The 27,827-nt window shown below is 33.8% G+C and overlaps 2 protein-coding genes across 3 annotated transcripts; both read right to left on the bottom strand.

The window, feature by feature from the left end:
- Positions 1-2,106: 2,106 nt before the first annotated feature.
- On the bottom strand, positions 2,107-5,656 carry PIN5 (Auxin efflux carrier family protein). Its single transcript, XM_059584158.2, has 5 exons — positions 5,007-5,656; positions 4,813-4,898; positions 3,819-3,976; positions 2,350-2,426; positions 2,107-2,179 (listed from the first exon to the last, which is right to left on the bottom strand). The coding sequence occupies exons 1-5, from the start codon at positions 5,654-5,656 to the stop codon at positions 2,107-2,109; spliced, it is 1,044 nt and encodes a 347-aa protein (XP_059440141.2).
- Positions 5,657-15,679: 10,023 nt separating this feature from the next.
- CBSX6 (Cystathionine beta-synthase (CBS) family protein) lies at positions 15,680-22,809 on the bottom strand. Of its 2 annotated transcripts, none has more exons than XM_059581211.2 (3): positions 22,367-22,809; positions 21,523-21,887; positions 15,680-16,786 (listed from the first exon to the last, which is right to left on the bottom strand). In XM_059581211.2, the coding sequence occupies exons 2-3, from the start codon at positions 21,867-21,869 to the stop codon at positions 15,844-15,846; spliced, it is 1,290 nt and encodes a 429-aa protein (XP_059437194.2). In that variant the 5' UTR covers positions 21,870-21,887; positions 22,367-22,809; the 3' UTR covers positions 15,680-15,843. The 2 variants fall into 2 exon arrangements, with proteins under 2 accessions (XP_059437194.2, XP_059437195.2); XM_059581212.2 differs by lacking the exon at positions 22,367-22,809 and adding an exon at positions 21,992-22,339.
- Between the last annotated feature and the right edge of the window lie 5,018 nt (positions 22,810-27,827).

Below are 27,827 nucleotides of genomic sequence, written 5' to 3'. Positions count from 1 at the left end.
TTTTTCCCGTTTCTTTTTTAGAGTTGCTGTCTTTCACCCCCCCTCGGATTTCCGGTTTGCTTTTTTGCATTTGTATCCCTCAGTTCTAGGTTTTTCCAGTTGTATCCAAAAGCCCAAAAGTTCAAAACTCTGTTCATTTACTCTTTTTTTTGGACTCCTTATCCCCCTTTTCTTTGGTTTTTTACTCAATGATGCATGGGCATACACCACCCACTTTATTTTTCATTCTTTTTATTCTTTTTATTTTGTTTTAATTTTAAAATTTTATATATATATATATAGGTATTTTTGAAAAATGTATTTCATTTCTTAAGGATTAGCTAAGCCACTCATGTGTGCATAGAATTAATAGTTCCAAATGAATAAACTATTCTCATGAATAGTGTATTACCAAACAAAAGAATATCTATATCTAGAATTAACTAGTTTATTTCAATGGTCTATTCCACAAGCCAAACACGGCCTAAAGGTATCTTGAAATGTTTTTTTTTTAAAAAAAAAAAAAAAAAAAAAAAAAAAAAAAAGGGAGAATAAAGGGAGAATCTTGTCAGATTTCATTGATAAAATATCAAAAGCATAAACTCTTACATCACAACGTGTAAAGCTCTGATAAATCATAGTTAACTTCCGCCAACCCATATACAATTATAGTTATGAAACAGATCTACTCCAGGTAGACTAGATCTAAGATATGGGTAGCCTAAATTTTCAAACTTTATTTTCTAGTTGTGAGAGATAATTCTCTACACCAATCTACTCTTCATCCTAAAAAGTCATGGAAACAACTCACGTCCTTGACCCAAAGAACATGACAAAAATAACAAAAAATTAAAACTAAAAACTAAGAAAACAAAATCCCCAATACAAGCAGTAGCGAAAGAGCACGGCATCGTAGACATCACTCAGAAGAAACTCATTGGCTGGTGAAGACGAGTAAATCTGAGTTTGAAAAACTATATATAAAACAAAACTGCCAAAAACAGAGTTCGGAAGAGACTACAGAAAAGACACTGAACACTGCTACCAGGAAGAAAAGGGACATGAACAAAGAAGGGGAAGAGTCGTTCTTCTCTTCTTTGTGTTTTCTCGTTGTTGGTAGGTCGTATAAAGGTTTCTTTTGCAGTTAAAGGTATTTTGAAATCTACCCTAGAAGGTTTTCATGTTACTTTCTTTCTAAATTATATGAGTGGTAGTATTTATTAGATTGTTTTATAACTATTATAAAATTTGATGATATGACATTGAAAATCAGTCATTGAATAAGCAGTTGTAAAAGCAAAAGCTTCACTTTTAAACTTTTAACAAAAGTGTGTTTTGACCATTTTTTAAAATAAAAAAGTCAAAGATGTACTTTTAAAATTTTTTATCAAACAGCCCAACTTTTATTTGACACAACGCGACCACCTCTATTGGGTGCTTCGTAGGGGCCACTACCTCCTTACAATTTTTTTTTTTTTTTTTCTTTTTAGAAATGTATACCTGTAATTTTATAGAGACTAAAAAAAATGACAAAATTCGTACGGCATTGGATGAGATAATGGGGACAAACTCAATGACCTAAAAGATAAAAATAGGAAGTTTCAATTACTTGAAGCAATCTTTAGCATTTTCACATGTAGACCTATGTACATAGCTACCAAATCCCTAAATAATCAAAAACAAGTTTTGGACACCGAATGAGCCAAGACAAAACTAACAATAAATATTACTTATCCACGATGAAATTTTGGTCGTCGCTGTTATTGTGGTTTGCTAATGACCAAATTTCTTGCAGTAACATTTTTTCAAATATGTTTTAAGTTGAAACAAACATTTATAGCCTTAAGTTTCAATTTCCATTTAACTAGAAATATTGACATTAACATTCAATGCAATTGGTAACGTTGTATATAATCATGAAACTTGGCAATAACACAATATATATATATAGAGAGAGAGAGAGAGAAAGAGAGGGAACAAAAAAAGGTAAGAATTACAATATTATCAAAGATTGAAAGTAAGATCTTCCAATACTTTCAAAATAGATATAAATAAAAATAAAAATGAAACAAAAAGTGCCAATGATCCCCCATCTCCCTATAATTTCTTTTATAGAAGATGAGGGTATCAATTTACAAACTCCAAAATCGCATAATAAGCTATTAATAACGGAAGTGAAGCCAGCATACCAAATATCACTCTGCAAACAAAAACAATAACAGTCAATTTCAATTTAATCTTTTTTAAGAAATGGTTTTAATTTCTTTCAAAATATTTTTTTTAAAAAAATTATAATAATACAGAATAATGTGAAATTGTTTCTTTTATTGTAACAATGAAAGATCGATGGGGAATTTTTAATCAACTTACGCAGTGCTAAGTACTTGTGCATGCAATCCATATTCTTTAGCGAAGATAAAGGATGTAATGGATTGTGGCAGTGCTGCCTGCAGCATCAAAGAAGAATAGATTCATTTATAAGATCAATAATTTGTGTACCAAAGTAATTGCGTAGCAAGTGTTCAAAGGATAATGTTGAGTAAATGAATTAATTACTACCAATAACCCAAAAACGCAGGCTCGAGTGGTAAGTCAATTGGCCCTAATGCTTCGTCATGTTCAACACTTCAACCCCAAACAACTTTTTAGGATCACGCTCGTAGTTGGGTGAAAATTCGAGCTTTACCCGACTCATGATTGGCCATAAGTTAATTAAGCCTTTCACTTCCTAACATATTTTATGGGCATATAAGTATAATGTATTTGATTAGAGTAGAGACTCTATTATTATTTTGTTACAATATTTTCTAAAATTTGTTTCTCCACTCTTTTTTACATATCACCATATAATTATTATTTAATCATGTACGAATTGACTTCCATCTTAATTACTATAACTAGATTATCTCCAGATCAAATAAACTGGCCGGAGAATACACAGTTAGTTATATTTGATTAATATTTTAATACTCTTTTCACTCTTTGAGAAACAAAAATACGTTTTCGTTATAACTAAATGGATATTTTTCGGCTCGGGAGAATCCTAATTTTATCCTAATGGCCCCAAAAGCTGACGCAATTAAGTTTGAAGCACATCTCCTCCAAACAAGTGGCTCTTTTGTTCCCCCAATAAAACACTCCATAAGTTGAAGCAACCACTTTTCCTCCAACCCTCTGCTTCCCTTTGTATGGCATAAAAAAATTCACCAATTTCTTTCTTGTCCATGTCAGCATCTAAAAGAAAATGCTAAAATCGAGCATATGATGGGAATTGAGTGGCTGACAGTGACAGTATTCAACCTTTGACGTGTTATACACTTAAGTGCATTACTATTTGAAGTATGTTAATTAGGAAAAATCTTCAAAACAAAAACCACCATATCCTGTGCTTTTCTAAATTTTAGTCTTATATTTAGACATGTCTTTTTAATTTTCAATTAAATAGACGAGTTTACAAAAAAATTAAGTATAAGAATTTTAATTATTTTTCTTAAATACAACATAAAAAACTCTTATACCATTTTCATTCAAAAAAAAAAAAAATAATAAATAAAGAAAATCAAAGGGATGATTTGCTATTGCAGATCCGCTATTGCCACCACCACCCCTAATAGATCGATGACCTATTAGCGGGTGGAAGAGAGGAGGTCGCTTACAACTGTATATCCCAACAGAAAATGTGACTTCTAACTAAGGGGTCGGCTCGCCGTCACTCTCAACACGAGCGCTTTAGATGTTTTTTTTTGTTTTTGTTTATATAGATATGCCCTCAACCCTAAAACATGGAGGATATTAAATAAACTTTCGAATGACAACATGAGAAGAAGGAAGAATATTACCTGAATGATAGCAACACGTAGAGCGTCACCATGCAAACCCACAGCGATAGCACCAATAGCCATAGCCGCCGGTCCGGCAATAAACCTCAAAACCATCCCAAACACTGTCAGCCCTGGCCCGCAAGCAATCAACTTTTCTTGAAGTGCCATGAATATCCCTGCACATGCATTATCTAAATCAATACTATATATATACATTCATTCCTCAATCTAATTTATTTCCGCTAATTTATTTATAAGCTAACTTTTTTAGTTTTTGGGAAACTTTAGAAAATTCTCTGAACTTAGTGTACTTGTAATTTTGATACTACCCATTAAAGTTGAAAAACTTTCAATTAAGGGTATCAAACTTTCAACTTCTTTCAATTACCACATTTTCTGTTAAATTCTGTCAAAATGCCCACAATATTCTTTTTCTTCTTCTTCTTCTTCTTATATATATATATATATATATATATATATATATACACACAATAAAGAAACGTGAATATTTTGAAATTTTTAACAAAATTTAACAAAAATTTCTAACGGAATAAGGTAATTAAAAGAAATTGAAAGTTCGATATCCTTAATTGAAAGTTTTTGAACTTTTGAAGTATTTTTAAAACGCATAAAAATTCATGAAAGTTTTGTTAAGTTTTTCCTTTAAAAAAGAGAGAAGATTAGAGTGGTCATAGAACCCCCTAGATAGAGGAGGAGTGGCCGAGCGGCTACCCTTGTCCTGGTCAGAGTTTGCCATGTGGTTATCATAACAGGCCCGAAGTAGCCATGTGGCCCTTCTTGTACTGATGCTGCTCACACGGCTAGCTACTGTTTTTATTTTTATTTTTATTTTATAAGTAAGAAATTAGCTCTACATTTCTTAGGATTTTCTCAAATTAAGCATATGAACCATCACAATACACTTCTAAAATATCCTTTCTTTTTTCTTTTTTTTTCATTAGGATTCAAAAGAAGTGAAAGGATGGAGAAGATTGAATGAAAGATGTCTCACCCATGCTAAACATGGCAGTGCCTGTTCCAGCTCTTGACATGATCAATATAGATCCCTCCATGATGCTCGGCATCTGAAAATGCCACCTGCAAACATTTCAAACCAAAAACAACCATTTAATTTTCATCCATCAATTTTGCATGGTTCTGCATGCATGTTTTCAATAAAACATCAACTTTTCATTTCTCACGTACCTATTCGCAATAAAAGCCCAAGTAATGCCTATAATACAAGCATACGAGTTGGGATTCATAGCCAGCTTCAACCACACCGTCCTCATCAAATACCAGAACGACGGCCCGGCCGCAACCGCCGCGCTCCCCTCCAGATCTTTTCCCGTTTCACCCTCCGCTTCAGCCGAGAAGTCAATCCCCGTCCGCCGGAATTCCAAGACGAACAGCAGCATCGTCAGCCATACAATCGCCTGCACAATCGACGACTGAACCACCAAATCCACCGCCAACTGCCCGTACATGGCCTTCAACAACGGCACCCCGACGACGAGCGAGTTCGTCAAAGTACACAAAGAGAAGCTCGTGATGCTCCAACTGTAGCTCCCCTTGCTGCTGCACTTCGCCCAAAGCGCCAACACCACCACTATAATGAACTTCGAGATGGCGTCGGCCGCGATGAACCAATAATTCCACTTGAAAGGATCGGCGTTGGCGGTGAACTCGAAGGTGAAGAGCGGAAGCGTGAAGAAGCAGACGAAGCGGTTGACGGCGTCACACTGCTCTCGAGTAAACACCCGCCACCACTTGACGGAGCCGTAGCCTAAGATCAGAGCGGCGTAAAGTGGTGTCATCGCCACCACCACTTTGTAAACGTCTTCCCACCCTATCATTCTTCTTCTTCTTCTTCGATAAAATCTTGTTTGATTGAGTGAGAGGACGTGAGTTGTTTAAGAATATATGAAAGCTAGGGTACTATTTATATATGCATGCAGGTTGAAAGAGAAAGAGATGTTGCTTTTTTTTATTTTTTATTTGTATTTTGTGCCATGAATATTAATGGTTAAGGGAGTGAGCATTTTGCGTTGTTTTATTATTATTGAAGACGTGGATTGGTGGGTGTATACGATTCTATGCCGTGGATTCTTTTAGCGTGACATAAATTTGTGTGTGTGTGTGTGTTTTTCTTCCTTTCTAAGTGAATGGAAGTGTAAGGTTGCTTTCATTCATTTCATGGTGTTTCTCGATGGTCAGCAATGTATAGAGAATAAGGAATGAGGTCCAGCAATAATTCCACCCAACTTTGCAAATAGGGTTTTCGTCTCATTTTTTGTTTTTTTTTTTTTCTTTCCATTCGTGGTTTCAAAAAGTACCTTTTAAAAAATAATTTTGCTTTTAAAATTATAGCTCGACTTTTAAAATATTCGCAAATTTTTAAAATACACTTTAAATAGTACAATTTTTTTTTTTTTTTTTTTTTAAACAATTTGATTTAAAACCATACTTCCAAAAGCGTTATTAGCTAGAATTACACCAAAAGGGAGCCTAGAGACTTCTAGCTTCCTTGTGAATTTAGATTATGACATATGCAACATTAGCAAGTGGAGCGACAACAAAATCTTCTAGGTTATGCTATTCACATAAAATGACATATATATATATATATATATATATATAGAGAGAGAGAGAGGAGTAGAATTAATGCATGGTGAGAATTGTGTGCTTCTGATGGATGTGACACGTTGTGCAACCAATTGACACCAATGATATATTATGACACTTAAGTACGGTATTTTGAGGCCAGGATGTATAACATATAGAATAAGTTCCATTTCCAATAATCACACACTAGCTAGCCCGAAAGAAATCCTGCTAACTACAATTCCATCAATGTTATATGCCTCATAACTCCACCATATATGTATATATATTCCTCTTCCCTGCTTTTCGATATGGGATGTGCAATATGCTATACGTATAGAAAGGATATATATTGAGGAGTGGAGCTAGTTGTTTGAGTCAGTAAGTTTCTTCCCTTTTTCGATGTTGGATGGTTTGGGATGAAAGGTCATGTACAATATATGGGGTTTATTTTAATATTAATTTGCAAGGAAATGTTCTAGCTACTGAACAGATTATATACTCATGTACATGAGCATATGGTGCCATCTAATTTCACCTACAACCACAACCACCCAAATGCATGTGCAAATATATGTATGTCAACGTGATTTTGTTAAAGTATTAATTAAATGATTGAATTTATCTCTTTTTATAAGCTTAAATGCTTAGTGACAAGTAGATCGAAGTCCTAAGTTAGAACCCTATAACTCTATAATTTACATATAATTTTAATTAAATATTTTACGTGTTAGGCCTCATTTATTACAAAAGAGTTTAAATCCACGCGTAAGAGATAATATTAAAGTATTGATCAAATTCATCTGTGCTTATTTAGCTTAAAGTGATGGTTTAACATGTTTTACTCTGCAAAAATTACCAAGCAAACTATTGCGCACGGACTAAATTAGATCTGTTTAGATCCCAAATTAACCCAAAATACATGATGATGAAGCATTTCTCTTTTGCTTGATCTTATGGACAAAAGAGAAAGGGGAGGCATTTTTCTCTTTATTATAACTTTGGTGGACAGTTTTTTTATTTTATTTTATTTTTTGTAGTGGAGAGAAAACAAGTGTGCGCTTTTGTTAATTAATTCATCTATTCACGTAAGAAGTGGACAATTTGTCTTTGTCAATGCCAAGGAATTATTGTTTTCTTCTTCTTCTTCTTTTTTCTTTTTTTTTTCTTTTTTTTTTGAAAAAAAAAATACAAAGTTTATATATATATATATATATATATATATATATGCTTCTGCAACGACCAGTCAATAGCATTTGTAAATGGTGATTGCTTTGTCATGATAAAGTAGGTACCTGTTTGTTTCAAATGTTTAATATTCTTGAACAAGCTAGTTCAAATACTTTATATACATGTTACAAGAAGTAGATTGCGTTTGTCTGCATGATAGCTAGGTTTCTATAATTCTGTAGAAATATATGGTGGAAGAAAATATAAAAGAGAACATCTTTATTATATTGAATTATATATGTTTTTATTTATAGAGAGAGGAAAGTAATGAGAAAGATATTATAGACTAAGGGTTCGTTTGGGTTTGCGATTTTAAAATGTACGATTTGAAAATGTAATTTTTAAAAATGCAGTTAAGCGTTTGGCAAGTTAAATTACTAGTTTTCCTAAAAGCTTAAGCTGATAGAAAGAGGTAGATTTAGGATCTGTTTGCGTATGCGTTTGAGGTGCCTAAAAATGCGTTTAACACTAAAAAAATCCGTTTGAACAAAAAAAAAAAAAAAAAGTATCCGTTTGGTAAAAAAAAAATTGAAAGCACTTTCAAGGGTTTAAAAAGCCTAAAAATGGCTAAAACGTAGTTTTGACAAAAACTTAAAAATGAGGCTTTTGCCAAAAAGCTCTTTTTTCACTTAAAAACTTTATTTTTCAAACGGAATCTCAAACATGCTCTTAATCATTTTTTTTTTTTTTTTTCTATTCAATGTTGGGAAAGGGAAATTACAAGAAAATAAAATACAAAGGTGACAAAGTTTTCCAAAGAACAGTCAGGAAAGGTAAAATAAATGACCCGGCTCATCAAATGAACTTAAACCGCCAAAAGAGGCCGTAATATATGGCAAAGTTTCGTAAATAGAACAAATCCCCGAAGGGTTTGCCGCACGACCATCAGTAGTCGGTTGAGAAAACCAAACAAGACCATCAGGGGTCAAAAGAAAGAGGGAAAACTCTGTCAACGAAAAAAAAAAAAAAAAAAAAAAGACCAGCACAACAAACTAGCTAGAAAAAGAAAAACAAGGAATAAAAAATTACAGAGAAATTTAATAAAACAGTAAAATAAATCTCAAGCTCTTAATCATTTAATCAACACTTCAACATTCTCCCTCACGTGTGGGCTCAAACTCATTTTTAATAGGTGATGCACAACACGTGAAATATTAAATTGAAATTGTGGTAAATGATAGAGTCAATATTCGAACTCAGGACCTTTGGTTCTGATACCATATTAAATTACTAGTTTTCATAAAAACTTAAGCTGATAAGAAGAGGTAGATTCAATTAACACTTTAATAGGCAAATCACAGTTTGGCCTTTAAAATCGCAGTTTAACCCTTAAAATTGTAGGTTTTCAAAAAACATCATAATGCCTCTATGTTTTCAAATCTCAATTCTAAACGATTCATTTTCTACGATGTGGTTTAAAATCGCATTTTCTATCTACGAAATCGCAATGTCAAAAAAACACCCTAAATAAAAAATAGAATATAAATTATTCTAACACTCATGTCATGTCATGCAGCATCACTTCCTCAGACATGCTTGCCTATTGCCTAGCTAGTGCCATATTGCAACATTCTGATTTTTAATTGGTTCATACATATGTACTTGTAAGCAAGCCAACAACGATCGAGCAGACAAGGCAGATAAATATTCCTCAATAACTTGTATCACAAAAGTGTTCTGTTTGCAAAGTGAATTTAGTATATTGGAAACCGTTAATTAATTTAATTTAATTTAGACCACTACTTGGAGAGTTAAGGATCACCAATCAAGCTTTGCCCCACTTTGTCTGCCATATACTATGAACAAGATCGAGAGAATACGCAGCGGAAAATATAGACATAATTACTTCTAGCTAGCTATATTTGTTCAAAAAATATCAAAGAACTTCAGCATTAATAGAAACCGAAAAGAATTTTTTAAAGAGGTATCTTCTAAACCAATAATGACTTATAAAGAGGTATACCCAATAATTAATGACTTATAAATGGAATATAGATTGGCTCGTGAGGAACCCTCAATTCCAACTTTACCTTATTTATTCCTCCATTAAGGAATAAGAAATTTATTCCAATTTTAATTCCACAAATAATTTATTATTTGGAATAAATTGCTGAACACCCACTACCCAAAAAAAAAAAAAAAAAAAAGGCTCAATTAGTGACGTTTTTGAAAAATGTTACTAAAATGCGGCATTTTACTGTTCAAACATTCATATTCATGAAATAGTGATGTTTGAATAATATTACTATTCACATGTCGCCTTTCGCACGGGAATAGTAACGTGTTAACAGTATGTTACTATTCAAATGACTCTAATTTTGAAAATATTGGCGCTCAAACTTTGGGTTTATAACAATCATTCATACCAAAAAACTTCAAAATTTCTCATCTTTCACTCACACACATAAAACTATATATATATATATATATATATATATATTAAAGAAAGAAAGCTTGGTGGTTGCTTGTTTGCTGCCAAACTGGCAGCCACCCCTGGGGGAGGGGGTGGCGCCGACCACCTCTAGGGTGGCTCGCAAGCCACCCCCCATCTTTTTTTTTTTTTTTTTAATTTATTTGAATTTGTTTTATTTAAAAAAAAAAATAATTTGAAATTATTTTATTTTTAAAAAAAGAAAATTAATTTCATTTTTTTTGTTTTATATATATATATATATATATCATAAAAATTATTATTATTTTAATTTAAATAGTAGCAACATTTAAACAGTGCAAAACATCACCTTTTAAAAAGGTGACACCCACTGTTCACACGTTGCCTTCTAAAATGAGATGCGTGAATAGTGCCAACGTGCCTTTGGGAATGTGACGGGTGAGCAATAATGTCGCGTTGTAGTGACATTTTCACTGTTCAAATGTTTTCAATTTTTATTCCAATTACTATGTTTAAGGACATTTTGTAAATGTCAGTATTCAAACGTCATTAATTCAATTATGACTTTTTTGGGCTTAAAATGTAACATTCCACATGTTCCTATTTTAACAAATTTTTGTAGTGACCTTAATTTATGTCCACACTTTAATACTTCAATCTTTATTCCAAGAGATACGTACGTTTGATATTTAAATCTAAAATTTTGAAGGACACCTAAAAGTAATATTTTTCTTGGGTGAAAATAAAAAAAAAAAAGAAAAAAAGAAAAAAGAAAAAAGAAAAGGTTACAAAGAATATGGGCACCAATATTTTAGAAAAATCATCAAAAAAGATGTAAAGATCAAAGAACTGGCAATTCTCTTGTTCTTTTCCTAAAAGACTAACTAGCTAGCTAGCTCAGTACGTGAAGGTAATTAGAGCAATAATTTTATATCTAAATCGATCAAGAGATAAGAGAACTATTAGAAAAAGATAAATCTCTTCTCATCTCGTTGCGGTGTTTGCTACTAGAACAAATCTCACATCTTCGATCCATAGCCTAAATTCATCACACGCTAGAATTAATATTGATGTTGCATATAGGTTATTTTAATGTATCAAAGAGTGATATTTATCATCGGTCGAAGTAAACTCGATACGTTGAGTAATCACATATAACTTTATGGGAAAAAAAGCTTTTTCCAAGAGGGAATTTAAATCCTTTAATTTGTTGGTAGGCAAAGAGATAAAAAAATTTCTCATTTGAAATAGATTTTATGGATATTATTCTCCAGACTCTAATCATAGCATTTTTGGTTGACATACCAAAATGTATTCAATTTTTCGCAAAGTATGAGAATAATATAAAATCAGTGACTCAAGGATAAAGATGTAGAGAATTAAGTAACAATATCATTAGCCTTTAATTCTGCTACGGAATATTTAATGGAGGGATGAGTCACCGTTAAGTAAGTGAGAGATATTAACTGTTTAATCAAAAATATTTATTGGACTAAAGTCACAATTGTTTAGTAGAATTAATTGTGATTAAAATATTGTCGTGTAACGAATGTGAGGGAGACATGATTACGGACATCTTTAAGTCAATAATTATTTTTTCTTTTAGGTCCCTCATCAAGCTGATGTAATTTAACCATAATAAAGCTTTCTTATTTATTGGACTAAATATTTTAATTATTTAGAACATGAGACAGTGTGCTAGAAGATAAGGCATAAATTAAACAAGCCATTAAGAACATTGCACACAAATTAAAACACGATCCATCATATATGTCAATTTCCAACCTGTTGGGTCATAGATCAGTCACATGGCCCAATGGACCCAAAGCCCAAAACTCTAGATCTGATGGGCTGCCAAGCCCTTGGTTGACTTAGCTCGAGGAGGTCTCGGGCTCCTAGTCCGAGACATAACTCATTAGCCAAGATAGTCAAAGGCCAAATGGCACATTGGTCATTCCACCATGGAAATATAATCACGTTATCCAATACTTAAATCATCCATACCAATCAAGATACATATCAGTTAGCATCCAAGCAAATAGAGGTGACCAAGTCCTACTCGGACATTCTACCTTAGCATCGCAGAAGTTGCATATCTATCCCGTGATCCTAGGGTACTGGGATTACGGGGCAGTTAACAAACCTCATCCCTTTTTCAAATACTTGCACGGTAGAAATCAAGGGATAAGGCTCGGAAACGTGTGGGAGATCAAACTCCACTCATGCCTATAAATACAAATCATCTATCAGTGTTAAGGTAATCACAACTCTTGCTATCTTGGCTCTATTGTTGGTTACACAATTTCTCTCTCAAATCGCTAACTTAGGCCTCGGAGTATTCCCGTCAGAAAACCACCGGGGACTCTAATCCTATTGTTTGTTCTTGTGTGCAAGGCTAACGCATCCTCGAACATCATCATACTTCTTGGAGATTGTGCCACGTCATCTTCGAAAAACTATGCATTAACACAACCAATCAAGGTACACAACATGATAAAATGAGAAAACATGTGAATGAATTAAGACAAGAATCTTCCAAAGCCCTCTTTTAAAAATTTAAAAAGAATAAAAAGAAAAAAAAAGAAAAAAAAGAGCAATAAGCATGAAAAGATAACCACACACAAGAAGGAAGACTACTATCTTGTGTGTCTACCACTCAACCATGGTGGTTGTCTTTACCGCATGAGGCTTTTAACCGAGCCTTTTTGTCTTTGTGAACTGATTAGTGTGGCCCTTAGAGAGGCTCGGAACCTTTTTGGTTCCATTGTACTGTTTGTTTTCATTTACATCTCTGTACGTATTGTCTTTTTCGTTTGGGTTTTCCGTTTTGTTTGTTTTCTCCCCTGTAACCCTTGTCCCATTATTGAATAAAAAAAATAAAAATAAAAAATAAAAAAGAAGAAGAAGGAAGACTACTATTAAAAATGGAATCAAAAGAAGCATGCCCTAGGAAAAGCACTAAGACACAATTCACAGACTAGGCATGCATTGAGTCTCTTAAACTGAGGAGCATCCAACGTACGGTTTGGTAAAAAGGATTAGTAATTGACGTAATTGGGCACAAAATTAAGAAAAACAATTATGGATTCAACCAAGTCAAGAATAAAATGATACATTATATCAACATGCTTGGTTTGAAAGTGATGCATTGGATTTTTGGAGATGCCGCACAATAAATATCCATCGTACGTTGGAGAAGTCTATAATTGGCTAAGAGCTTCTTCACCAAAAGAAATCGATTGCAGGGCCTTAGCTATGGATAAAAATAAGGTAACTTCACTTTAAACTTCTAAATTACTACGTGTTTTGATAAGCTTCTCAAATTTCAAAATCTCTCAATTTGAACCCTAAGCTTTTAATTGCAGTCAATTTGAATCCCTCTGTTAGATTTAGCCATTAACTTCTAACGGAAATGTCAAAAAAAAAAACCAAAATATCCATGATTTTCGATTTTTTTTTCTTGAAAAAAAAAAAAAAGAATTAAGGGTAAATTTGGAATTTTATAAAAAGAATCAGGGGTATAAACGTCATTATCTTACTTTTAACGTTTAAAATCTGACGGATAAGTTCAAATTAACTGCAATTAAAAGTTCAGGGGTTCAAATTGAGAAGTTTTAAGATTTTGAAAAGACTTATCAAATCGCGTGATAATTATGCAGCTTAAAATGTAGTTACTCTGATAAAGATATTAAATTATGCTTCTTGCTCATCCATGCCACTAGGTTTGTCCCCTCATAAAAACAACCTCTCGAAGTACTTTTTCTATCTTCAACACTTCTTACCCAATCTACATCTGAGTATCCAGCTTGAAAATGAACACAAACTCCAACACAAGCAAATATTCGAATGACTCACTGTGAGAAAGAACTAAGGAACGGGGTTTTCAACACCAATACAATCACACTAGCAACAATTATCACAAGATAAATTATTAAAATAAAAAGCACATAAATAATACAACCACACAATCAATCGCTTACCAACGAACTGGAAAATCTTTTGAATGCATCAAAGAATAAAACCATTATGTGGTAGTCAAACCCAAAAAAATCACTATCATGAAAATGGCCATAATACAGACATAGATACTTACAATGCTTTGTAATGTTAAGACTCCATATGAATAACAAGCTCTCTGCTTGTTTATTTGACATAATTTTGCAAAGATATATGTGTTTTTTTTTTTTTAATTTCTAATAATCGAACCAACTTGATATTTTTCAGATTAGTTGTTTTTGATGCATGAAAATATTTTCAAGGTTTTTTTTACTAAACGGATACTTTTTTATTCAAACGAACTTTTTGAGTGTTAAACGTACTTTTAAGCCCTTCAAACGCACCCCCAAACATGCCCTTAGTAGGTCTTGTGACTCAAGTTGCTAATCAATCTACTTCAGTAGAGAGGTAAGTATATATATAATACTGCCTTGCCCCTTCTTTGATACATTACAAGTTCTATTTTCAGCATGTTTTATATGATCATGTGTTATATATATATTATTATAAAAATTCTTTATCAAAATTATGATGTCTTTTATTCCAAACTTGGTGGTTCCTAACATGAGACCTTTGATTGAGATAGGAAATGCCTCAAGTCATTTTCCTTTGTGTTTCAAACGTGTGTGGTGTGTGTGTGTGAGAGAGAGATGCCTGTATACTTGTGTAACATCCGTGTTTGATTGAACATTTTTTTTTTAAAAAAAAGAAAGAACAAATTCTAGGAACATTATTATTGTTATTGTCATTACTAGAGAGGATTAGAGGAATCGAGTTTTTCCTTTGAGCAACAAGCAGGAAGGGAACAAAGGATTGTGAGAGTTGTTGTAGCAATCAGAACAATTTTTCCTGGGGTTGGCATATTACTACTTTTTCCTTGCATTGGTATTTAGGCATCTCATCTCATCCTCAACTAACCTATCTGAATCTTCTCCACCCTTGCTGCTACACACAGGCTTATATTGCAAGCTCTCATTTTATCACCTATTTGCACTTGCCACCTATTTCCAAAGGAGAATATTCTAAAGAGCTCGTTTTTTGCCTGAGATTTAACGTCACGACAGCATTCTTTCGTGCTTCTAAAGTTATCTTCAGATAGAGGCTATTAATTAGACTTTATCGTCATAACGGCTAGCTTTTTGATGTGCTTTTTTTAGGGCAAATATGTCTTACCTTCCAAGTGCGCAATAGATTTTAGTTTATGACCCAAAAATAAATTTTCAGGTCAAATCTTGGAAAATGAGTTCTTTGGAAGATACAAAGCAATCTAATGCTTACCATGGATTCTTGTTTTATTTTGTTTGCAAATATTCAATTCGATTTTGAAAGTTGTTTGACCTGCGAAATGGAATCAATTTGTTCTTTCATGCATGTCCGAGAGATTTGTTTGATTCATATGGTGCATGAGATTTCAATTCCAGAATTAATTTCTTTAATATGACAGTAACCCTAGGAGCTCTAAGTACTACAAGATCTTATGCTTATGGACCCAAATCCATCCTTATGGAACATTTCTTTTCCCATGATATGAAATCCTGACAAAAATATCCTTGATAAAAAATAAAAAAACGGGTGACCCACGTGGTCATCACACCGGTAGTGGTGGTGGGTTTCCAGAGTGACTGCTAATTCAACCCAAAACCTCATAGACTCATAGTAGCATAGCAATACAACTGAATGATTTCATTACCACAACAAAATTATACAGAAACTTCGACAAACATACATATCTCGCAAGCCCAAACCTATTTTTTTTATGCATATTTTTGCTAAAATACAACATTCAAAAGTACTTGGAAAAAAATTAATAAATTAAAGAATTCATGTTTGATTTTCATTTCCATATGCCTCATAAGATCGATTGGCAGGAATAAGTGCAGCAGCAGGTTGTTTAGTCACAGCAGCCAAAATGTCAGCATAACCCACCACCCCAACCAAAAGATCATCACTTTCATCCTCAGTCACCCAAACGTGAGTAGCCCTGTGAGACAACAGCTGAGCCATGACGGCGGCCAAAGAACTCGTAACCTTGCAAGTCAAGGGCGCGCTTCTGCCCCTATACATGCTCCTGCCAACACCAAAAGTGGGGCTGGGAGTCGTGCTAAAGAACCCAATACTCCTGCTACTAAATTTCTTTGGCCTTGTTGACCCACCACCTCCATTGGCCAAATTGTTATTGCCAGCTGCTGAATTTACAGTGAAATCAGGCAATGACCTTAAGGTCACATCATCTTCAACTCCCATCACAAATTGTCCAGCTGAAAGATTGGCTAAAGCCCATGCTGCGGCTAAGTAATCGCATTTCCATAGTTTGGTTGCAGAGATATCTCCAATGATCTTACACCAACCATCTGGCGAGTGTTCCACAACGGCTACTGCAGTAGGGTCTTCAGGGAGCTTTCGAGTTGCTTCAATGGCTGGCGAGGAGGCCTCAATAGAGTAGTAGTTTGGGTTGATGGCTCCAAGGGAGGAGATGGAGGAGAGAGGGACTGGAGCCAGAGCACCAAGGCAACCAATAATGAAACGGATGACGTCTTCTCTTGACAGACAGCAAAACTTATCACGGATGATGGTGGTCGAAGAGGAAGTCCGATTGCTGTTGGCATTGAGGTTATTGCTGCTGCCCCCAGAGGTATCAATGTTCTTAAGCCACTTACCATTGTAGAGAATTGAGAATCGCTTGCTCATGCCTTTCCATCCCAGACTTTTAGGAACAAGAAGACGCTTCACACCTTGCTTCATCATCTCCAGTGCGTCTATCAATCTTGCAGAATGAGGGAATAAATAAATGAAGATATAGTACCCAAGAAGCATCATCACAGATCTTAAAGAAAGACTCGACCACACAGAAATTTAAAGATATGTTTCCTTCTTTCTCATTTACCCGGAGTAAAACTAAAAGGCAAGGGTCCCATAGACCTCACGATCATAGCAAAGCATGCACTTAGGGTGTTATTTTTTTTACAAGAAACTATATCATTTTCGTTAAAATACTGATACTCTACATAACCATTTTACACCGGTTGACATGACATGTTTTAAGTAGTTTTCAAAAAAACCACTTAAAACATGTCACATCAACTAGTGTGAAATGAATGTGAAAAGTAGCATTACTCATTTCGTTAAAAACCATGTTGAATATCGCCCCATATTTTGTCACATAACAGGTTAGAAGGGAACCTGCATTCTTACTAACTACCATTAAATAATTTCTTTAACTGTTTTGTAGGTTCCAAAACACAAAACTATAACTGCATCTGCTTATCATATTACATGAAACAACAATGTGAAGCCAAGATTCATATGCATACTGCAATACAGTAAAGAGAAAGGTCTAGAAATAGATAGGAAAACAACCACTGCACTACACATTCTCAATTTAGCAATGAGAGTAATGGAGGCACCATTAGACTATGACTAACATTAACAACAGAATGAAAACAACCTAAAATTTACACCGAACATTTTGTGTTCATGTACCACACCACATTACTTCAACCACTAAAAGCAGTAAAATAACATCCAGAAACAAAGTCGCAACATTGAAGTTGGTAATTCTGTAACAGGTGAACTCACCAATGTAAAAGTGCACTAAAGAAATCAACATTATTAATCAAGAAACTATCTCTTGAGTCAAGTCGCAACAAGAAGTTGACTCTCAACAATTAAAAACCACCCATTTAAAAAAAATCAGCATGTCACTAATTTCAAAGAAAATGATTTTCAGAGTTCAACCTTAATGCATATGAACAACTGATCGAGAATCCCAGCAAGTAAAAACAAATTTGAATCACAATTTAGGCTTTACAAATATTTAATTTAAAAAGCACTTAATAGTGGATTACCTCTGACCATGTCCTTACAAAGCCATAGTAAGAGGAAAAATCATAAGGGGAGTTTGATACAAATTGGGTTACATTTGGTTTCCAGTGCTCAAAAAAAAAATATACTCAACACAGTGCAGAAAAAAGAAATCCACATTTAAACAAAAAGACACAAATATGCACGTGCAGAGTCATGAATAGCCGCTCCCCGCAGAGTTCGATACAAACTGTGTTACATTTGGTTTCCAGTACTCAAAAAAAATACTCAACACAATGCAGGAAAAAGAAATCCGCATATAAACAAAAACGACACAAATATGGACATGCACAGTCATGAATAGCAAACACTCCCCTGCCCCCCGCCCCCCGTCCTGCTTCAGAAGAAAGAGATCGAAATCAACCACATTCCCTGTGTGCCATATTTTACTTACAAATTTATTTTGTTTGTGTTTTTCCCTCCATATGATTAGAAGTAAAAGAACACATTAGGGCCAAAGCTCCTGACGAATACACAAAAGCTTACTCCATATAGTATCCTTCAAAGTTACCGTGATGAAAGATAATCCACGAACTCCAAAAGACAAAATCCTCATGCATTTTCTAAGGCAACACCCACATCCACAGGATTTAAATAATTTTATATATAACTCTTTTTACCAACAAACCATTACTATACCTCATCTAATACAAAAGAACACGTGTGAAACCCATAAAACAAGCCATCCTAGGTAAAGAATAGAAAAATCAAATTATGCACAGGTTTCTCCTTCAGCCACAGGACTTCTCCTAATCCTTTTTGATATCTGAGGAGGGTGGAGGTTAGGGACAAAAGAGGAAGAGGGAAACTAACTGAGATTCACATAATTCTACTAAAATGATGAAGGCAGGTTAATCTCATTTAATGATGAAACTTACAAGAATTACAGTTTTATTTTCCGCCATATGGACAAACAAATTCTTTGAGGCTGGATAAAAAACCATTGAATAAAGTTAAAATTCCAACTTCTCAAAAATAAATAAATGATGCGGCAAATTGAATTTTATTATCAATTTATCATATCTTTATTCTTCTCTCAATTTTTCGGAACTACAATATTATTCTGTCTACTATTGTTTAAAGACCATTTGAACCCCAAATGAATCAAAGCTAATCCAACTTAGATTGCACATTATAATTGTAGTTATATGAAGAAGCTAATTAACTAGTATCTCCACATAGCATTATATAAGCCTTCCTTTATTGTTGCACTGCACATAAATACGCTAATGTCTACTTCAAAGACAACCAGAAAATCTCATGAATGAGAGCATAATTTACTGGGCGTTCCTTTAATTACCTAACAGTGACTATGACTTTCCAGCCCCTCAAAACAAATTTGATCAGAAATTTGGTTCACTTTAATCATATTATTCAAATAGTGAACTGTCAAGATTCTCAAGACAAAAGTAGCAGATCACATGGGTCACCATGTGATCCACATGTGACCTATGAGATCTCATGTGATCTCCATTTAGAAGCTGATATAGACTAAAGATGGAGCAAAATGTTGGGGCACATAAATACAGCACAGGATCGCTATGTGTAGATACGAGATTAAAGGCATACAGCACAAGATTCATGTTACAGAACATATACAAGAACCACTAGAACAATTTTCTTCAGATCATTGCCAGACTTAGCTTCATCAACAGGTAAGTTGAAATAAATTGACTTCTACCTGTCAAGAACTACAGAGTATAAGAGCTTTTCAGATGCAACTCCATTACAACCCCCCTCCCCAAAATAAATAAATAAATAAATATTGCTTTTCATATTAAATGCCAGCAAAGAAATACAGCAGGACCTCGGATTGGTTGTGCTATGCACAACTTCTAGATGCAGGTCCATGTTCTAACACTAGCCTTCAACATACAGGTTTTCTTCTACAGTATAAACTATGTTCCTCTTGTAATGAAGCATAACATTCTACAAAATACTCTCACATCAGTTAAAAGTCCAACGATTCCCCAGTTTAAAGGTTCCATCAGCTTCAATGGATAAAGCATATCAAAACAACCACATTTTTTGGGTTACACAGACACTTTGGGTATATATATATAACAATAGACTTATATACACTCACTGGGTATACTAATTACAATCATGCCATCCAACAACCAGAATTGCCCTTGTTTGACAAGAACTAGGCTTAGTGGTAAAGAGGTGAGGAGGGGAAGGGGTACATCTCAGGTCAAACTCTTCTAGTAAATTAACTTTCTATTGCAACATAGGATCCCAAAAGAAATTTTAGGATAAAGCACAAGTCTTATTACTGCATCAAGACCATTAAGTTCATGATGTTCCTCCCCAGAGCTGTTAAAAAGGAGGCACGAAAGTGAGATGGGGACTCCTTGCACTTAATGGTATCGTACTATAAAGGTGAGTGAGTAATTCCTTAATGACCTGAGTGATTTTGATCAACTAGCAGGCCTTTTATTTGGTAGGTAAGATCACCAAAGTATATCATCAGATTTGAATTTCAATATCCTGATCAGGTAGCAGCCAAGCATCAAAAGACAACACTATCCGTGGTTTGGGCAGGGGGGGGGGGGGGGGGTTGGGGTTGGGGGTTTGTAAGCAATCTTGTCCATCTCTTCTTTAGGGAGTATATTTATTGTGATTATGCAGAGAGGGTATGGAGGAAAAGGAAAAAATAGAATACTGAATACCAAAGCCACTATGTGAATACAGAACAGGAACCCAAATGAATGAAAACATAAAAGAAAGCACAAAATATAGCTCATGCATGCATGATCACACACATGAAGCAGATGTGGACACACATACACAGAGATGTTGATAATAAAGAAAACCACATTCAAGAGCACTGTTTGGAAGAAAAAAAAAATAGAAAAAAAATAAAAAATACTGCACACTGATAATAAGTAACATATACACCACCAATAAGAAACCAAAGAAGGGGGGGGGGGGGGGGGGGGGGGGGGGAAACTAAATATTATTAAAGTAGGTTTAAAGAGGATTACGTAAACAGTTTGATTTCTAAAGCTGAAACGGCTGAAACAACAAATTCCCAGTTAGGAATTTTCCACATAAAACTACACACTGGCATTCAATAACACAGTTTACAAGGAAAAAGATTTACAAAACTCAAAATCTTCAATCATCAAACAATTAAAATGAAAACAATAACAGCACACTAATCTTCCAATCCAATTAGGACAATTGAAACTAAATTAACTAAACATCAATACTTATCCAAAAAAAAAAAAAAAACCACACTCTCCATCATAATTCTTTACATTGCAGCACAAGATCATGCAAAATCAAAACCATTATCGCAAATTCGCACAAATGGCATTTCCTGCCCCTGTAAGAACAGGGTGTAGGGCAAGACCCACGGCCACATGCATGATTAAACAATCAAAACAGCAACATAGTAACGAATAGAGCTAAAATTCCTAGCATGATCAGTTGACCACATAGACCATGTAACTAGAATTTCAAAGTAACTAAACATGACATAATGGTACACCATACAAAGCATGAGATACACGACCAATTAAAAGACCTCACCTTGTTCTAAGATCGATTAAACTAAATTCACAGAATGCTCATAACAAACCCATGAAATTAAAATTCTAAAAATCATAAACATAAATAGCACAAATAGCTAACCTTGTCCCAGGATCAACCTGCCTCAACAAGAAATTATTAGGCAAAACAACCTGGGAAACCGGTGTCTTCATGGCCTTGTCCCGATCCTCCAAACACTCACTCCTTGCCAAGAATGCAACAATGTCAAGAGAATTAAGAATACCCACAAACCTCTGCTGCCTCATCTCCCAATTCTCGATCACAGCCCCATGCTGTGATTTCCTCTTCCACACCGCTATCCCCCCTTCTGTCGACTCTCCGATGGCACGTATCGCCGACTCCACCGTCTCCGTCTCCAGGAACTCCACCATCTCCGGCTTCCCCACCGTCAGATCACCCACAACATGATACAGAAACACCGATGCCATTCTCAATCCCTTGTTTGCCTGCCGAGAAACACCAAGGAGAAGCAAATAAAATGTTGAAGTGAACTAATGGGAAGAATTGATTCATTCTCTTTCATTCTGCTAAACAATTTAGGACAAATTACCTCAATCCACTCGGTATTGGGTATTGTACAGCTGTAATTTTCTGTTTGGCTGCCGAGAAATCCGTGGAAAAGCTTCAAAAATTTTCTATTTATTCTTAAATCACAAAATTTACTAAATACGAAAAAATATATATATATACCTCAAGTTACTAAGTTGGCTATTGGGTAGTTTTTATTTTCCCCAGAAATTTAAGATGTTTCAAAGTTGAAGTTTCTCGCTTTCCCACCTTTTCAGAGCAACCAAACAGAGGCGAAAAAGTACCACATTTTCCCCTTTTTTTTTTCCAGACAAAAAAGTTAAAGAATAAAATGAATGAAAAAGAATAAGACAAAAAGTTTGAATGTTCTCGAGAAAATACAGGAATAGAATATTACTTGCTGCGTGTGTAACTTTCTGAGGAACCAAGCAGAGAGAGAGAAGAGGGAAAAGGTACCGGGAGAACCGGCAATGGAAGCAAGAGCTATAAGAGGGAGTGAAGAAAGATGAGGAGAAGGTGGAAGCCGGTAATGGGTAGTAGTTTATGAAGGATGAAAAAATTGAAGGAAAATCTGAGCCTGAAATTCAGAACATTGGCCATTGATGAAGAAGATCAATAAGAAAAAGAACAAGAATAGGAGGAAGAATACCACCAAAGTCCCTAAGGTTAAGGCCCATGAAACAAAGATCTGCCTCTCTTTCCCTCTCTCTCTGGTACTCCCGATTCCGTCGCAAAGCCTCTAAGTGCGTGAAGCTTGGAGAATTGGGAGAGAGAAATCCAGAAGGGGACGGGGAGATTGTTGATGAGAACGAAAGGTGGCTGTCAAAGTTTTGGTCTAGTTTAGCGGTGTGTTTTCTGGACAATTATTTAATAATGTCTAGTGGGCATGAACCTAGGCGAAATGATTTTTTTTTTTTTTTTTTTTTTAATGTTATTTAGTAGATCAATAAAAAATTAATTTTATTTTTATTTTTTTACGAATTTTTGTTAATTTAAATATTAATTGTCAAGTCATTTTAGTTATATAGGGGTGAAATTTAAAACCGCCTAACCGCTATAACCATTAACCGCTAACTGCCTAACCGCTTTAAAAACGGTTAGTAAAAACCACTAATTGCCTAAGCAGTTGCAGCTAGCGGTTAGTGAGTTTTGAAAATCCGCTAACCGCTAACCTCTACCCGCTAACCACTTTTTTATTTATATATATATATATATACAATAAGTGGCTGTAGCATAGTGGTTGAAATGGGTTTTTTTGGTTGATTGAATTTTTATGAACTTTTTTTGGTTGATTGAAATGAGTAGAGATTTCATGGCAGCCGAGCGTCAGACATTTACAATTTTTTTTATTATTATTATTTTTAATTAAAGAAGATAAACATTAATAGGAATTCAAATTTGAGATATTAGCACCAAATTTGAGACATTAGCACTAAATTTATGGGGTAAAGATAAAGAGCACGCCGCGTGCATGGCACGCCGCGTGCAAAAAATTTTTTTTTTTTTTTTTTTTTTAAAAAAAAAGTGATTCCTGCACGGGCGTGCTACGCACGCCGCGTGCAGTGAATCATAACTCAAATTTATGATGATTGAATTCCTTTTGGGTGATACCATACCTAAAGGGTTAACTTTCTACCCCTAGGTTTTAATTTTGAATTCAAAAACAAATTTTAAGGCATTAGAAACTAAATATTAATTCATAAAAATTTAACTAACAAAAAAAATACGAAATGGGGGAAGAGAGAGAGATTTTTACGATTTTTTTTTGTTTTTTTTAATAAAGTCATGTCAGACTTTGGCAAACACTTGTCTGACTCTTGGCAGCCAAATAGCGGACTCGATTGAAATGAGCCTCAAGCTTCAAGTTCAACCATATTAGTTTTTTTGGTTGCTTGTGAGTTTATGAACTTGTTTGTGTTTTATTTTATTTCTATGTTGTGTATAAGATTACAAGTAAAGTGATGATTTTGTTGTAATTTTATTTGTATATTATATGATGTGTAGATTTGTAGAAGGTGGACAACAAGATTTTGGTATATAGCAATTTTTAATGCTAAAATGGCCATGAAAAAAAAAAAAAAAAAAAAAAAGGTTTAAAATGAGCAAAAAAAAATGTTTAAAGTGAGCCCAAAACCGGCCTAAAACCAATCCAAAATTAGCTCAAAATCGGTCAATAAAAAAGCCCAAAAAAGCGGTTATCCCAAAGCGGTAACGGAGGCGGTTAGTAAAAATTACTAACTCCCTAGGAGGTTGCAGTTAGTAGTTTTAACCGCTATTTCACCCCTATATGATAGTCTTATTAAATAATATTACTTCTAATTTTATTTTGAACACGAACACAAACCGAACTTGAACCTTTTTTTTTTTTTTTTTTTTTTTTTTTTTTTTAACTTGAACTTATTATCAAACTAAATAACATATATGTTATTTTTTGAACCAGCTCCAACGTGTTCTTATTCATTTATTTTATAAAGTAAATATCTTTTTTTTTTTAAAAAAAAAAATCATACTAATTAGTAATTAATTAATTATGAGAAATATTTGTTTTCATTTTCTAGCACATTTATTGTCCATCTTTCTACAAGAGATGTAAATTTATCATTGAATAAAGATACGAAGAAGTGACGTACAAGAGAATAACACCAAACATATCTCTTTAATTATTGTTAAGATTTTAGCTTGAATCTTAAATATTTTAATATTGAGTTCATATATATGTTTTATAGTATGTATATAAATTTATTTTGTGGACACACATATATCTATATATAAAGTTTATGTACCACCAAACTGACAATGTTCCTCCTAAACAACTAAAAAATTGACCTTGTCCCTTAAAGGCCAACAAAAAGACAAAAATAATCTTAAATTATTAACAATTTTTTGTAATTTTGGGAAATATTATTTCAATTGAAAGTTTATGAATACATTGTCAATTTAGTAGTGAACTTTCCCCAGTTTATTTTGTAAACACACAGAGATATTTATACATACATACCAATACACACATATATATTAAGATTCACAATAACAACAATTCAAGTTATATTTATCAAATTAGAGATAGAATTCATTTTTATTTAAGATGTCACTAATTAAGCCAAATTTTATATTTAAGGCCGACTCATTTATTAAATGAAACGAGAACAAGTCGAACCTGTCATAATCAAACTCAAACTTCTTTACAAGCAGCTCTCACCTAAAGAAAATCTCCTCTCCTTTCCCAGGCAGCCATGGGAGGAGCGACTTCCTCCTCCCTCCCTTTCCCTTCTAATCCCCTTTCCCTTTCTCTTTCTTGCTTCATATAAGGCCCCAAATACTTCTTTTGAGGTCTTACTTGCCTCATCGGAGGCCCCATCCATCGCCTATGGCGATTTATTCTGCATCAACAGCTCTGTCATCTCATCCTCCTCCGTAGTTGGTCTAGTCATTGTCTACCCCATTCATTCCAAGTCTCGGTTCTAACTTCTCTTTGAAATATTTGGATTTGATTTTTTCAAAATCAAATTTGTCCATTTCATGAAGCTATATCCTCACACACGCCACCTCACTGAACTCATGGGCCTCTCCGCTACATATCACCACCAGCTCCATCACCATCCGGCCACCACGCACTGGAGCGTGTTCAACACGCATTGACGCGTAAGGTCCAACCACCTTTGTTGTGGCTTTCCTCCGCCCCTTCCGCCAACGACCCTACTGTTGTGTAATATTTATTTCTTTTTTATGTTATTTGCTTGTCGTTTGTTATGGGTTTTTAGTCTTGTTTTTGTTTCTATGTTGTTATTTTCTTTATTTTTAAGAGTCCCTAACACTGCCACCATTTGTTCATATCCGTCCTTTAGGGTTTGGAGAGGATTGTGGAACTTTTATAGTTTCGTGCTCTTTTCTAAACTTTTAGGCCATGTCATCTTTGACACACCATATATTATTGTCTTAATTGGTGGTCCATTTTCTTAGTCTTTGTGCCAAAAAATTATAGGTCTGCGTCATTTATTTGATGCATTGTCTCTTTTTTTCTGTTTACCCATTCTGATACGATGGTTTATGGGCTTTTTGTATTATTATTATTATTATTCTCCTAAATTAATGTGACTTTTTAAATTATCATTAAATTTATAATAAATTGCTATTACATTTTGATCTCATTATATTTTAAAAGTTATGTCAATTTTTAAAATAATAATAAAACATTTATAGTCTACCTACGCCATTCCATGTTGGTCGTTTGAAACGTGACTCCTTAAAACTATACTAGTATGTCATGTGCCAACAAAAAGCAGGCCATGTGATGTCACAGTCATGATACTTGGTGTTTGATTCAAATCATCCACGTTCACAATTATTGCTTCTTTAGAAACATTTTGTGTCACGTCAACTTTTTAATTTTTAATTTTTAATTTTTAATTTTTATTTCAATATGTGTTCTCTTTTTATGACGTGACATAGGATTAAAATTTTTAAAAACGAATCTAATCATCAAACTTTATTCGTGAGTCATTTCTGTGGAAAATGTGCTTTTTTTATTTTTTTTATTTATTTAATAGAATGATTGTTTTTGAATTTTTTTTATTTAATAGAATGATTTTTTTTTTTTTTTTTATTCATAGGAGATATTGTTTTCTAAAAAACTGAAAGAAAAAAAAAATGTAACAATTTTTTTTTTTTTTTTAAAAAAAAAAAAAACTTTTTTTCGTCCACGTTATTTGGTCCTTATGCTGCTCACATCACTCCGTAATTCTCGTTGAGTAAAATTTCATAACTCTGGGTTCTTAATTAATTTTAGTGTTGAATACATTTATAACACGTGTCTACAACGTTATCCAAAAAAATAATTGAAAACTATTTGAAAAAAAAAATTCTAATATATTCAACATGCATGTCAACACGCGCCAACGTGGGAGCTTCACTCTTCTGTGCGTATTCCACAAGTGCGGTTGTTGTTTTGCGTCCACCGATGTTGCTATTTTCTGGTTTTGTGGTTTTTTTTTTTAGTTTTTTTTTTGCAGTTTCTTTGTAGCTTGTTTGAATAAGGATTGTCTATACCCTTGGGTTGTGGATGCGAACAGTTTCCTGGCTTTCGGGTTAAGGAGAATGAGTTTTGGAATGAAGTTTTCTAAGAATATGAGTTACATATGTATTGATTTAAGTCTGTTTGGAATAGATATGTTGTTACAACTGAAGAGTAGTCATGAGTTAGTGGATACTGATGTCATAGATAGGTCTTAAATGTCAGATTGTTATGTATGTTTCTATGACTTGTAACCTCGTAGCTTCGATTATGATTTTCTCAAAGCTTTTGCTCTGTAATATAAGAGCTTTATACTCGTGATCCTTCATCAATTAATGAGACTGAATTGATTTCCCCTTCAAAAAATAAAATTTGAATTTTACTATTTGAATTTTAAAAATTATAGTTGTCTACAAATGATAGCTCAATCGACTGAAGACTACACCTCATGAAGCGAAGGTCACTAAATTGAATTTCCTTCCCCCTTTACCCTTCCTTTGTGTGAACATATAAATAATAATAATAATAATAATAGTTTATTATTTAAACTTGCATGCTTGAGGCAAGGATATTATGGAATGAAAAATGTTAAGTGTTCTTCTTGTATTGCCATGGTGTTCTCTTGGTCTTAAGCGGAATGTATATTATTTTCTAAAACCCAGGTAAGAGAAATAAGGGTGAGTTTCTTTTTTGTTTTTTGTTTTTTATTTTTAAATAATATTAACTTAGGACCAAGAGAACACCTAACATTCCCCTTATGAAATAAAGTGACCGAATTAAAATTTTGGGAATGGAAGGAAAAAAAAAATTTTCAAAAAAAAAAAAAGATGGAGAACATTTTCATTTT

This window comes from Corylus avellana, chromosome 1 (genome assembly GCF_965113065.1).
Source record: "Corylus avellana chromosome 1, dhCorAvel1.hap1.2, whole genome shotgun sequence".
NCBI lineage: Eukaryota > Viridiplantae > Streptophyta > Magnoliopsida > Fagales > Betulaceae > Corylus > Corylus avellana.
Note: the sequence above shows the minus strand (reverse complement) of the source record. Positions and strands in the feature narration are given on the sequence as shown.

What these genes read in the sequence shown, in the direction of transcription:
- CBSX6 (XM_059581211.2), bottom strand. Translation starts at nt 21,869, where the DNA reads ATGGCATCGGTGTTTCTGTATCATGTTGTGGGTGATCTGACGGTGGGG. An exon ending in CAGGTTGATCCTGGGACAAG is followed by an intron (nt 16,787 to 21,522) that starts GTTAGCTATTTG and finishes TCATTCTGCAAG; the next exon opens with ATTGATAGACGCACTGGAGA.
- PIN5 (XM_059584158.2), bottom strand. Translation starts at nt 5,656, where the DNA reads ATGATAGGGTGGGAAGACGTTTACAAAGTGGTGGTGGCGATGACACCA. An exon ending in TGGGCTTTTATTGCGAATAG is followed by an intron (nt 4,899 to 5,006) that starts GTACGTGAGAAA and finishes AAATGTTTGCAG; the next exon opens with GTGGCATTTTCAGATGCCGA. An exon ending in CACTGCCATGTTTAGCATGG is followed by an intron (nt 3,977 to 4,812) that starts GTGAGACATCTT and finishes ATGCATGTGCAG; the next exon opens with GGATATTCATGGCACTTCAA.